Source organism: Schistocerca americana, chromosome 6 (assembly GCF_021461395.2).
Source record: "Schistocerca americana isolate TAMUIC-IGC-003095 chromosome 6, iqSchAmer2.1, whole genome shotgun sequence".
Taxonomy (NCBI): domain Eukaryota; kingdom Metazoa; phylum Arthropoda; class Insecta; order Orthoptera; family Acrididae; genus Schistocerca; species Schistocerca americana.
Genome location: NC_060124.1, coordinates 138,377,319 through 138,390,265, shown reverse-complemented (window position 1 = coordinate 138,390,265; position 12,947 = coordinate 138,377,319). Strand labels below are relative to the sequence as shown.

Genomic DNA, 12,947 nt, shown 5'->3' with positions numbered 1-12,947 from the left:
TATAACAGCAATGGAAGCGTAAATAGCACAAAGCAACAAGTTACATTGTGAATGAAGTAAGAGATGTTGACACAAAGCGTAAATAACTGTAAATATATCAGGACTTCTGTTGCGGCCAGTTTAAAGGCAGGAATCCAGAGGACTGGACTTTCCCTAGTTACAAGGAAATATAATGGCACAAATCAAAGCTAATGCCCAGTGCTGTAGAGGGAGTACTGAGTGCTGGGCATTGACAGTTCCAAGTCAGCAACTTATTCTGACAAAAGAAGCACCCTCCATCGAGCAGACACCTCTGCATCAACCTACTACCTAGAATCAACAGCTGCACAGGACACTGGCCACCCCTTCAGCGAGCTTCCACAACAGCAGATAGGTTCAACAGCACAGAGGAATGTGGCAGTGGAATTCCTTCCACATGGTCAACCAACAGATAGCTGTGTTTAGATTCCCCCCCACAAGGCCAGCCAGTGATAAACAGCTGGGCTGTGTTACGACATCTCCTCTGTACTATTTGTTGCCATGAGGACAACACATTATGACGCAGCCACCACCATCGCCACTTGGCCTCGAACTTCCAACTGATGACCAGGCAGCTCTGCACTCTGCCACTATCCCAAGCCTGCACCAGCATGTTCCCTCCACCTTCATGTTCTGGGCTCGCACGGAAGACCCCCAGCCCTTTGCCACTGGGGCACAATGGCTACTCGTGGTACTGGGACACGATGGTTTCTCTGTAACAGCCACAGACAGTGCAGTCACCCTGCTACACCTGGCTAGTCGATACATCCTCTGACACAGCAGCTACTTTGTAGGTGCTAAAGCTGCAAGGCCAGCATTGTGAGATTAACAAATGTCACGATGAATGAATGTAAATAAACAACAATAAAAGGTTTTTTGCATCCACGAGCTGTCTTCTTCAGCTGCACCTACACCCATGTCTAAAAGAGAATCGCCATCTACATCAGCCACTCGCAGAGCCCATTACAGCACTTTGTTTTCACTGATTCAGCTACTCCTGCCCATCACAGTCCGCTATCCAACAGGATAGCTGACTAGTGAGCACCGCCTCACAGCAGGAGGAGCTACTTCAGATGGTTCTCTTTGAAAAGATTGGGGGAGGGTGGAGGGGAGGGACATGTCTAGACATCAAATTCAGAAGGTTACTCTAATCTTTGTCTATTAGGGGATGGGAACAGTGGAATATCTTGGGGGGATTGTGCTCTGTGGAGGAGGCGAAGCTTCTGGTCAAGACAGCATGGAACTCTACTAGACTATGGAGATATTGATTTTAGGACTGAAACGTCTTATGGGTGTTCTTCCAAATACTCTGAGAAAGTAAGGGTACAGAACCAGAACACCTCTGTTTATATTAGAGGGTGTATCAGGCCTCTGAAGAGCTGGAGGTAAGCGGACTTACACTAGAAATATAAAAAAACCCACACATGCACTTATGTCAAGAATGGAATTTAACTCATGTCGAGGGTGAACTTCTGTTCCAGGAACTTGGTGACCATCAGGATGAAAAAGCGTGATGAAGGAAGCACAAGGGAATTTGTATTTGCTTCAGCTTAACTTCCTAATGAGGACAGTGCTCTTACTTCCCTATAAAGGAGGAGAATAGTAGACAGTTGCTTGCGCTAAATGAACAACTGTTAGTAGATTGTGATGCTAATGTCTACAACCTGTTGTATGCAGCAACACGAAGAGCAGAGTTGAGTACATAGTGGAATATGTATTGGCAAGTAATTTAGAGATCTTGAACAGGGTAGGAAACCTACCTTCAGGAATAGAAGGAGGGAAGAAGTAACTGACATAACATTTGTGTCCATATTAATTGGCAGTTACGTCAAACAGTGGCCTGTGGTAATGGAGCTATCATTATCTAATCTGAAGTATATTAGGTTTGGGATTGAAACAGATGTTAAATAGACCATGGCCTATAGGAATCCAAGGAAAACGCATGGGGGAAATATAGGAAAGACCTAAACTAATACTTAAATGATACTAAAACTTCAATAAGAAATCCACCAGATCTTGAGGAAACAGCAGATAAAGTGACATTTGCCATTAGGAACTTGTGTTTAGAGAACTGTCAAATCACCAAGAAATGCACAAACAGGAATGTACCTCAGTAGAACAACAACCTGGAATTTCAAGGTAAGCAGATAAGAACATTAAAGTTTGCAAGAAGGAAAGGACAATGGGCCTGTGATAATAACTGGTGTCGAAGACCCAGGACCATATACTGAATATAAATCTTTGAAAGAAGACAACTTACAGGGCTATAATATGGTGGAACAGGATAAAAAATAATGTTACTGTTTGGGGGTATGGGAGGGTGCAGAGATTGGCCTGTCTAATCACAAGAGATGGAATTAGCAGCCCTCTGCTGGGGTAGAAACAACGCTGGTCATGCCGCCATTACATCTTTGGGTTACAGCGGAGGCGGCAGCAGCAGGGGCATACAGGTTAAAAACTGTAAACCTTTAAAGACATCCAGAACCCCACACTAAAACCGGGTGGTGTGGAGCCTACTGGCATTTTTCAGCTAGTTGTATATTAAATACAGAAGCAGAGAAAAAATAACTGAAAGTGTCTATAGGCAGAACCCCACACTAAAACAGGGTGGTGTGGAGCCAACTGGCATTTTTCAGCTAGTTGTATATTAAATACAGAAGCAGAGAAAAAAAACAACTGAAAGTGTCTATAGGCGTATCCCATATCAATTCAGGCAGGCTAGGAAAAAATCTTGCCTTCATTGTCTCGGATGTTATTGAATATAGCATATGTTACAATGATGGACTAATTAAGAAACATGTATATTTTTTTTTTTTTCCCAAAAACCTTCTGCTCCGAGATACAGCCCACCAAAGATGACTGCGCATACAATTTTGAAGACGCAAATTTTGGAAAAAATTTTAAAATGCTGTATCTCTGGAACAGATCTAGATGTTTTGTTGGGGCTTGTTTTATTTGAAAGATAATTTCTTTACGATTACAAAGAAATCCTCCATTTGGACTAATCTGTCAAAGTTCTTTTACTATAGTAATAATTTTTTTTTTCAAACATGCCAGTCCATAAAATTTTGTTTTTTTTCTGTTGATTAGTACTGTATAGTTCTACATTCCCTGAAAAGAAAAGCTTCCAATTTAAAGTGGAACAGGATTTATAAGCAATTGAAATTTTTGCCTTACATAAAACCTGTTTTATTACTGCATTATCACGTAACAGGCTCATAAAAATCAAATCCTAGCCTAAAGACTTAAAAGTTTCAATTTATACAACTTTCGTGCACTCTGTTTTGCACTGAAATTAGCCAGTCACTGAACTAAAAATGTGTTCCACTGCTTCAGTATTTTCCTTTGATATAGAGTGGTGCCTTCCTGTTGAACCAATAGGAACTGGAGCACTTACAATCTTCAAAACATTGTGAACAGGGAGTGAGCACTGACAGCACTGTTGCTGTTCTTCAGCTGGAAACCTATATCCAGCAGCTGGTCCACATGGTAGCATAAAGTTCACTACAATTTCATTTAACTCATAACTGGTGTCTACAATATCTGCAATCCACAAGTCACAGTCATACACACACACACACACACACACACACACACACACACACACACACACATCCCCCTTCTCAGGTTGTGAATCTGAATATTATCCTGCTGTTGTGAATCTGAATATTATCCTGCTGTTTCTGAGGTGCTGGTCGAACGAATGAAATTTCTTCTTTCTTGCTCTTCAAAGTGCGTGCAATATGAGTTTGCCAATCACTTTGAGTCCACAAATGTGTCTTATGAATTCCTTTCTCAAGAGTAGTTTGGACCAATCTTCTTGTTTCTGCTCATGGAATTCTTCAATTTCCTCTTTGGACAAAAGAATGAGGGCAGTGGATGTATAAGATTTCACGACTCTCGTAAAATCCTCAGCATTCTGAATCACAGCTGTATTTCATCTGGAAAGATTGCTTTGTAGCATGGTGCTTCAGCAGGCCTCCTAAACCATCACAAGGTCCCTTCCTGTGATCAGTAGCAATGTATACCCAGTCAGTTGGCAGAAGCAACTTACTCAATTCAAACAGCTAGTAATGATTTTTAAAATAACTAGGAGTACCATCAGAAATAATGATGATCTTCTCTGCCCTCGTTTGCAGTTGAAGAATTTTGCACATTGCTAGCAAAGCATGTGCTGAGTAGTGCCCTGTGTCATCACTTATAACTGCATCACTTGTGGTCTTGTGTTAAAAATATGTCATTCCAGTAAAAACTGAAACCTGATCATTACTCCAATGATACCCTTGTACTTCTTGTGGGAGAATCACAGACCAGTTCTCAGCAAAATCACAGTGCAGCAGTAAAGGTAGTTCTTCAGCCTGTACACACCCTTTCACTTCTGCAATATGTTGTTGCTGCACTTTCTTCAGATGCTGGGGTGTTACTGCTTTCACAGACCATTTACCAAGTTCATCAATGAAACTGTCGAAGGCAACAGTTTTCTTAATTAGTTTACTCTCCTCCCACGTCACATATGTAATTTATGCGGAGTTATCTGCTATGTCTTCCAGGCCAAGTGCCTGTAAAGACAGTCCTCCCTTTCCAGGGCAGTCACCACATTCTTGAAACAAACAAGTCTCTTGCTTTATGTCACAGACTACTAATGACTTCACATCCCCAATCAAGGTTTATGTCACATGCTCCAGTAAGTTCTTCAAAGTTACGACACAAAGTTCAAAGTTTGCGCAGTACACACGTAAACAGACACCTCTAGGTGGGTGTGAAACTACGCACTTAGGTCGTAGTGCATAAAATTTTGATCTTCCAATATGTGAAGTTGCTCTTATAAATTGCAAAAGTTTCTTTAATACAGCAAGTCATGTACCTCTTCACGTTCACAACTTTTTGACCTTAAACTGTTACAGTTATAGTGTCTTTTTTGTTGGCACTCTGGCAAGAACAGTCCCATTTCTCTTCCAGATAAAATGACTGTACTATTTGAACTTGAGCTGCTTCTACAGAATGACCATAACAGGGATCTGGTCTTCCAAAGACTCCTTTTACAGACCTCACATTCCTTGATTTGTCTACAATGTACTTCGATACTGATGGAACGTGGTTCAAAATTGTTTTCTTTGAAAATGTCTCTGGACTAGGAGTTAAAACTTGCACCTTTTCACTGCAGGATGCATAATATTCAACAGCTGAAATGATATTTGTGAAAAAATTGCTTGCAAGAGTGCTTTGGTTCATTTTCTTCTGAAGATGGAATTTCTACTAAGAAGAGTGTGGTCAGTTTTGTTGTAGTGTATTCATCAACAGCTTTAGCAATTTCTCTGTGCTGTGATGCATTAAGCATATGACTCAACTTCGCTGACCATGGTTTCTTAACAGGACAAACACCTACCTCTGTAGTTAACTCATTCAGGGCATTTAATTCTTCCTCTATTGATGCAAAATCTGGATCATCTAATCATCTGCACCATGGGAGGCTTCACCTTGTTCAAGTACTATCATTGTTGTTATTCTGTCAAAACATTTAGAACACAAAAAGTTGTCACTGGAAACATCTTCACTTTGAAACAGTCTCAAAATGAGAACACTTATTCCCAACCTGAACAAAGTCTTTTTGTCGGTCTTATATATATCACCCTTTTATGGATATGCAAATAGTCAGCACACTTCACTTCACTCTCCTGTGGCCTCAGTCAGAAGACATTTCAAATAGTTCTTTTCACAAAACACACTGCAACAGTGTCAACTGGCAAACTGTTCACAAAAACACCGGACTCACTGGATGGTCTCAGATTACTCAGAAGCCTCTTCAGTAAACAAATTAGCACTAAACAACTACAATACAGAAATCTGCAATGAACAACCACGACAAAGAAACTGACAAGAAACGACAACAAGGAGTAAAAAATATCTGCAACATTGAAAATGAAAATAAATAACTGCAACAAAGAAAGTGATAGGAAATAACTGCAACAAAGACAATAGAAATAAATACTGTAACAAAGTAATTAGTAAGAAACAACTCCAGTGAAGACATACATTACCCATGAAAGAGGTCGACAGAAGCATCCGATCCCACGCGTCGGCTTTGACCCGTGATGTAAGGGTGTTGCCGTGTGTGACGTCATGACGGCGCGGAGTTTGGTTTGTGTGTGTGGCGTGTTTGTAGATGTCGTCGTGTTGTGGTTTGTTGTGCTCTCTGGTGGTATGTTCAGGGTTTTCGTTTGTGTGGTGTAATGGGCTCAGTTTGCTTTTGCTCATTATCCAGAATTGTTCAAATGTCAGCTGTGTTTGTAGTGGAATTCGTTTCAGTGAGTTAACAATTTTGTGTGAAGGTTAATTTAGTGTTGTTCGCTGTACATTGTGTGGTAATTTTAATAAAATTAATCGGTTGTTGTTTTTGTTCAGGAATGGATATGATGGATAAAATTGAAAGTGCGCAGATCAAGGGAAGTGTTCGATCCCAATGTGTGGCTGTGTATGTTGATATTGGTATCAGGAGATGTTTCTGAGCTATATAGGCCAAGGGAATTGTTTGATCCTAATTTATGGGATCGGGAGCTGCTGTTTAGCAATATAGGTCAAGGGAAGTGTCTGATTCCAGATGATATATTTAGTGGTATTTGGGGATTTTTGTGATGTCAGTTTTTTTCGTCTTTTTGTGTGGTTTTGTATGGAGGCGGGTGTCTAAATTTGTTTACATTTAGTTTGCCCCCACCCAAAAACACCCCATTTCCCGCACTTGTCCCGTTAGTGCCATTAGGCTTTTTGTAGAAACTGTGTGTGTTTGTTTTTCGATGTATTTTCGTCCTCATAATGTGTACGTACCAACTTTATATGCGCCATATTGGAATTGTGGTTTATGGTCGTTTCCGCCATATTTATGACGTCATGGGTCAAAGCAGACGGGCGGGATCGGACGCATCCGTATTTAGCATGAAAGTTAAAATAAAAAAAATGATTGTTTTAAAACAAAACCTGCCCAACTTAAATGTGGAAGCTCTCCTCTGCAGAGAATATAGTACTACAAGGTACTAATTGACAGGAAAAAAATCCAACTTTTCTGGATTGGCATTTTTGAAATTAAAAGAAAATCTGTAAATTGTGAAAAAAAAATCACAAGGTGACAGTAAAAAAACTTTGACAGATATTTCCAAATAGAGGATACCACTGTAATCATAAAGCAATTATCTTTCAAATAAAAAAAAACCAACAAAATATCTAGAACTGTTACAGAGACACAGCATTTTAAAAATGTTTCCGAAATTCACATTTTCAAAATGGTGTTCACGATTGTCATCTTTAGAGGCCTGTATCTCGGGGTAGGAATTATTTTGGAGAAAACAAAAAAACACGTGTTTCTTACTTCCTCCTGAATTTTAACATATGCTAAACTCAATAACATCTGAGACTATGAAGGTAGCCCCACTGCCTGAAGTGATACAGATTATGCCTATACATATGACCAAGTACAGTATTTATTTACCTCTGATTACAAGGTAATTATTTTTTAAACAACTTCAGGTATGTGGCCTCTGTTTGCATCAATGCTTTATTGCAAACACTTCTTGAAGTGGCATACACGCACCTCCATAGGTCCTCATTAATGGCTGCAACTTCATCACCAAATGCTTCCTAAGTTTATGAATATTCAAGATATGCCTATGCAACACACATCAAGAACACTCTCAGCAGAAAATCTGTACACTGAGGTCAGACAGCTGAGCTGGTCAAGCGATTCCACCGAAACGAGACATAACAGTTCTGAACACTTTACCAACTACAGCCATACTCTTCATATATGGTATGGCCTGTTGCTCCATCCTGCTGGAAACACAGATTATTAGGATCAATTCCTAGGTATCTTAAATTTTGTCCTACAAAGCCTTTCAACACAGTCCAATAATATTCTAACTACACATCACTGTTCATTGTCATTTTGAATGAAATACAAGACTACAATTCTGAAAGCACTGACTCCACACCAAACCAACACATTAGGACAGTGCAAGGGCTTTTCAGGTAGTTCCTTGGAGTTCACTGGTGACCAGTATTTCATGTTCTGATTGTTTACCCTCCCAGAAACATGAAAATATGCTTTGTTGGTCATTAGCAGACTACTCAGAATGGTTGGATTTCTCCATAACAAACCACTCATGGTGGTGCAGGAAGCAAGTCTTGCTCCCTTATTTCTTTTGTTAATTTGCTGCGGAACCTGCAGCCTATAAGTGTGAAATTTTCTCTCTTTTTAGTATCAGGTTTTAACAACCCTACTGATGCTTAAAATGTGATATTGCTGGTGTGCCAAACAGCGAGGACTGTGTTTAAAAGCTTCCCTCACTATCTACAGGTTCTCTGGCAATCGCACCGTTCGTGGACCTCCATGCTTCACGTCTAACATGCAACCAGGTCCTTCAAATTTCTTACCCCAAGCCAATACTGTAATGCAATCATGTTGGCCATTACTGAACTGTAATCGACAGATATGCAGCACTTCCATGACAGAATTTGCTTTGCAGTAATTATGAATACAAGTAACACAGTGTTGCATATTCCAACACTCCAATGTGACCTAAATACTGTGGTGGCACGTATCATGAAAACCCCTCTGTCATTCCCCCTACTGGCAACAATGACAAGCTATCGTGGCAGCGCACTATTCACATTTGAAATGTGTCAGTTGACTCTGTGCCAACTTGTATAACGAATGTGGTAAATATTGAAACATTATTCCGAATTATTTGTTGCATGCGAATTTCTTGACATCACCTGCAATAGGTATAGACATATTACTGAACTGTGACATGTGAAAATATGCACCGGACTGGGCATTGAACCTAGATTTCCCACTTATCATGAGCACACACATGAACAATTTAAATATCTGCAAATGCTGACCAGCTAGATCCAAATCTCCATGTCACTGACCACTTCCTTATATTGTAGGTAGACATACATAAGACTACAACACAAGGAAGAAGACAGTGACATATGGAGGTTTGAATCGAACCAGGGAGCTTGCATGGATAGACAAAAATGATTGAGTTGACCGCGCGCAATCAGCAGGAAATCTGGTTCGAATCCCACTCTGCTACAAAGATTCATGTCACAAATGGGTAATACGTCTATACCCATTGTAGATGATGTCATGAAATTTGCATTCGGTGAATAATTTGGAGTTATATTTCATACAGCTGCTGAGAGTCAAATCATATGTAAATACACGAACGGTTCAGAAAATGATTGCTGACTCGACAATATCTTCCAGCTGCCTCAATAAATCTTTCAATGTAACAATTGGAAGTAGGGGAAGAACGAACCATGATAACATTCAGGAGACAGTCTGATGTAATGACCAGTCAAGAAGGTACTGGAGCCAGGGTATACGTGGTCAGCCTAGTACGGGGAGTGTCTCTCTCTAGGGAAGCCTGTCACAAGAGTGTTACAGGGGATGAAAGCGCACCACACTTAATCTTCCAAGACGAAACACTGGAGGTCGGCATAAATATCCGGGTCATTAAGTCCTGAAGAAATTGTGTCTAATAAGGACTTAGTAAAGGATATCCTAACATTCTTTAAGGGTATTGGCTGGTTTTACTTGCGGGCAACAGCAAGCTGAAAACATTGGTGTTTTGTCTCCATGTGTAAATCAAATAACTTATTGGCTTTTCCCATGGAAGGTGGTAGATCCTTAATGACAATGGAGAAGAATTCAGAAGGCTGGGGAGTCTCACTAATATCAAACCATGCAGGCTTCTCTTTTATACTTCATGGAAATGTTGTGACTGTTCCTCCAACAACAGAACAGGCACTTCAACAGAGTGAGTACTCTCTTCGTAGTAAACTGAATGTCAACAAAATACACACCTTAAATATTCCTTTCTTTATTCTAATTCCTAGAGCCAAACTACCTTAATACACAGACACAATGAAATCAATATATAACAAAGAATTGCCATGTACAACAACCTAAGTTCTTCATATTTTTACCTTTAATGAGTACAATTCAGTAGAAGTTGTTTAACTGCAAGGTCCCTACATAGTCAATAATAAACAAACATTCAAGGTAACACCAGAGAGCAACAGACAAATCAGCATTCTCAAGTACCTTGAGGCTGTACACTACATAAAGTAAAAAATTTGGCATATGCCATGAGCCATCTTACATAAGGTTTCAGATAACAGAATTCTGAAACTTCCTGGCAGATTAAAACTGTGTGCCGGACCGAGACTCGAACTCGGGAACTTTGCCTTTCGCGGGCAAGTACTCTACCAACTGAGCTACCCAAGCACGACTCGCACCCCGTCCTCAAAGCTATACTTCTGCCAGTACCTCGTCTCCTACCTTCCAAACTTAACAGAAGCTCTCCTGCGAACCTTGCAGAACTAGCACTCCTGAAAGAAAGGATATTGCGGAGACATGGCTTAGCCATGCACGGTCTGGCACACAGTTTTAATCTGCCAGGAAGTTTAATATCAGCGCACACTCCACTGCAGAGTGAAAATCTCATTCTGAAAACAGAATTTTATTTCTCTGAGTGCAATTAATACTGGAGTGTTTACTTTCAATTACTTATCATAATCAACATTGGTCATTCAGCAAATAAATTTATAAAAACAAAGAGAATGTGCAAGGATGAAAGGAAATAAAAGTTCTTGATCCTTTTGCCATGAAGCCTCTGTACCAGCAGCTTAAAGAGCACAGAAATACATATTACATCAATCCGCTGTGGTACATACGTATTACGTGAACAGATCAGTACATTTAGTGCTCACCACACTCCAGTTTCTCTTGATATAGTTCTTAAAGGCAACTGCTCCAGCAATTCGTATAGTCATGTCAGCATCCTTTCTGTCGACTAAATGCAACAGCAGTAGAGGATAGTTTTGATTCACTTCAACCGACTCCAGAAACTTTTCGGCTGTAATGAATAAGAGGTTATAAAATAATGATCTATTCTTCTGGGATTTACACAGCAACATCAGTTTGTCAACACCCCCAAAGTTCTAAGTTTTGACTTTCACTTTCTTTAAATGGATTTATTACCTGGTCTCCTGATTTCACTGTCTGGATTCAGTGTGTGCTGTAGATACTGGGATAACGTTTTCAAATTTTCGTCACTTAACTCCATGTTATGAAAGTGGCACTGCCGGTGACACAACGGCTCTGCTAAAACTTGGCCGCTGTACAAACGACGAGTATGAAACTTCTCACGCCTTATGTTTACCGTACGTGCATAAACAGTCAACAGAAAACTACGTAGCAAAAAACATGCCGAATAAGAAGAATAATTGTGCAATCGTAAATCCGAGTATCACAAACTTTTCCCGGCGACAAACAGAAACCGTTCCAAAGTCTTTCTTTCAAAGATATACTGCTAAGTGCTAACCGTAAACTGACATTAAAACCGTCGTGTATACAAAAAAGAAGTTCGCAGACCAATGAGACACATCTCTGACATGCAAATCTTGGTGGTAGGAACATAGAGTAGATATTTACTCTATGAGTAGGAAGGGAGTTGTAATTACGTCACAAACTTTAAGCCGAGGTCCGCCATCTTAGGAAGACCAAAACATTATTGTATCAGCAACGAGACATACCAGTGTCTGTTCTGAGACGCCATGACCGACTTCATTTAAACTCTTCTGTCGGGAGAGTTAATTTGGAGCTGGAATGAGTACTTGGGTCGGGTGCGATGTCACATATTGGTTTGGTTCCTGTTGATTCTCTCAGTAGGTGGGATTATAATAGACATGGCCTACATCTCAACAGGAAATGGAAGGATAAACGGACTGGGCTAATAGCAAGAAATGTAAGCGGGGGAGGCACTCAGTGAGTGGTAATATACCAGTGGTCATAGGTGTTGAAGCAGCACCTTTTTTTTAGGATAGGTAGGACAGAACGAAGTCAAAATGGGAGAGATGTAAAGACTGAAACAAACCTTCAGTTTCAGAAAGAAATCAAACAGCATAAACCTGGCACATTGGATCAGTGAACACAGCTGTTGGTTAAAAATTTAAAGCAATCAGCGGAAATTTTATTTCCACCCCATTTCGTCTCGGTAAATGTGAAATGCCAACTATCTTTATTGCATACAAATATTCGAGGGCTTAGATGTCAAATTAATGAACTACTTATGTGCATTGATGAACTAGAGTAATCGAACCCAGTTGATATAAGCTACCTTTCTGAACATCATGTGACCACTGGCATAGATATGTTAAACCTTACAGAATTTAAGTAAGCCTCTTACTTCTGTAGACAAAATACGGAGAAAGGGGGAGTGGCCCATATGTTGAAAACAGTTTTAAATTAAGAATACTGACATTAATAAATTTTGCTTAGAGCACTTAGAAGCATTTGCAACAGAGATAGAATTTCATAATAGGTCCTTTATAATAGTGGCCATATACAGAGCACCTTAGGAAATTTCAACCTGTTTATAAACGGTCTTGAAGATTTATTACCTCATCTAAAATTAAAAAACAAAAAACTAGAGGTTGCTGGTGATTTTAATATGCATGTCCTGAAAAACACTGTCAGTGAACAGTTACTGAAATCAGTTACATTGTTATTCAATTTAATTTCTACTGTAAATTTCTCAACTAGGGTATACAAATGTTCTAAGCCTGCCATTGGTAATATCTTTATAGATAATTGTAGGCAACTAAGCCACATTACAAAACCAGTAGTAAATGGGCTATCTGACCATGACATGCAACACTTAACATTAAATTTTGAAAATTGTCATGGTAAAACATATATCAGAACTGAGTACAGAAGTCCAATAAAACAGTCAAAAACTAAGAAATTTAGGAGATTGCTCAAAGAAATTAATTGGATGGATGTTTACAGCATCCAAGACACAAATGAAAGTACAAAACATTCATTAATAAAGCTAGCGCCTTATTTGAAACTTGTTTTCCCCTTAAGG

General features: G+C 39.7%; 1 protein-coding gene across 1 annotated transcript in view; it reads right to left on the bottom strand.

Moving 5' to 3' along the window:
- LOC124619491 (exportin-2) overlaps positions 1-11,399 on the bottom strand; it is a 166,182-nt gene extending 154,783 nt beyond the window's left edge. Inside the window, exons 1-2 of the mRNA XM_047145904.1 lie at positions 11,060-11,399; positions 10,789-10,934 (exon numbers count right to left, since the gene is read on the bottom strand). Of these exons, the coding sequence (XP_047001860.1) occupies positions 10,789-10,934; positions 11,060-11,144 (231 nt within the window). The 5' untranslated portion in view covers positions 11,145-11,399. The remainder of the gene's footprint in view (positions 1-10,788; positions 10,935-11,059) is intronic.
- Positions 11,400-12,947: the final 1,548 nt, after the last annotated feature.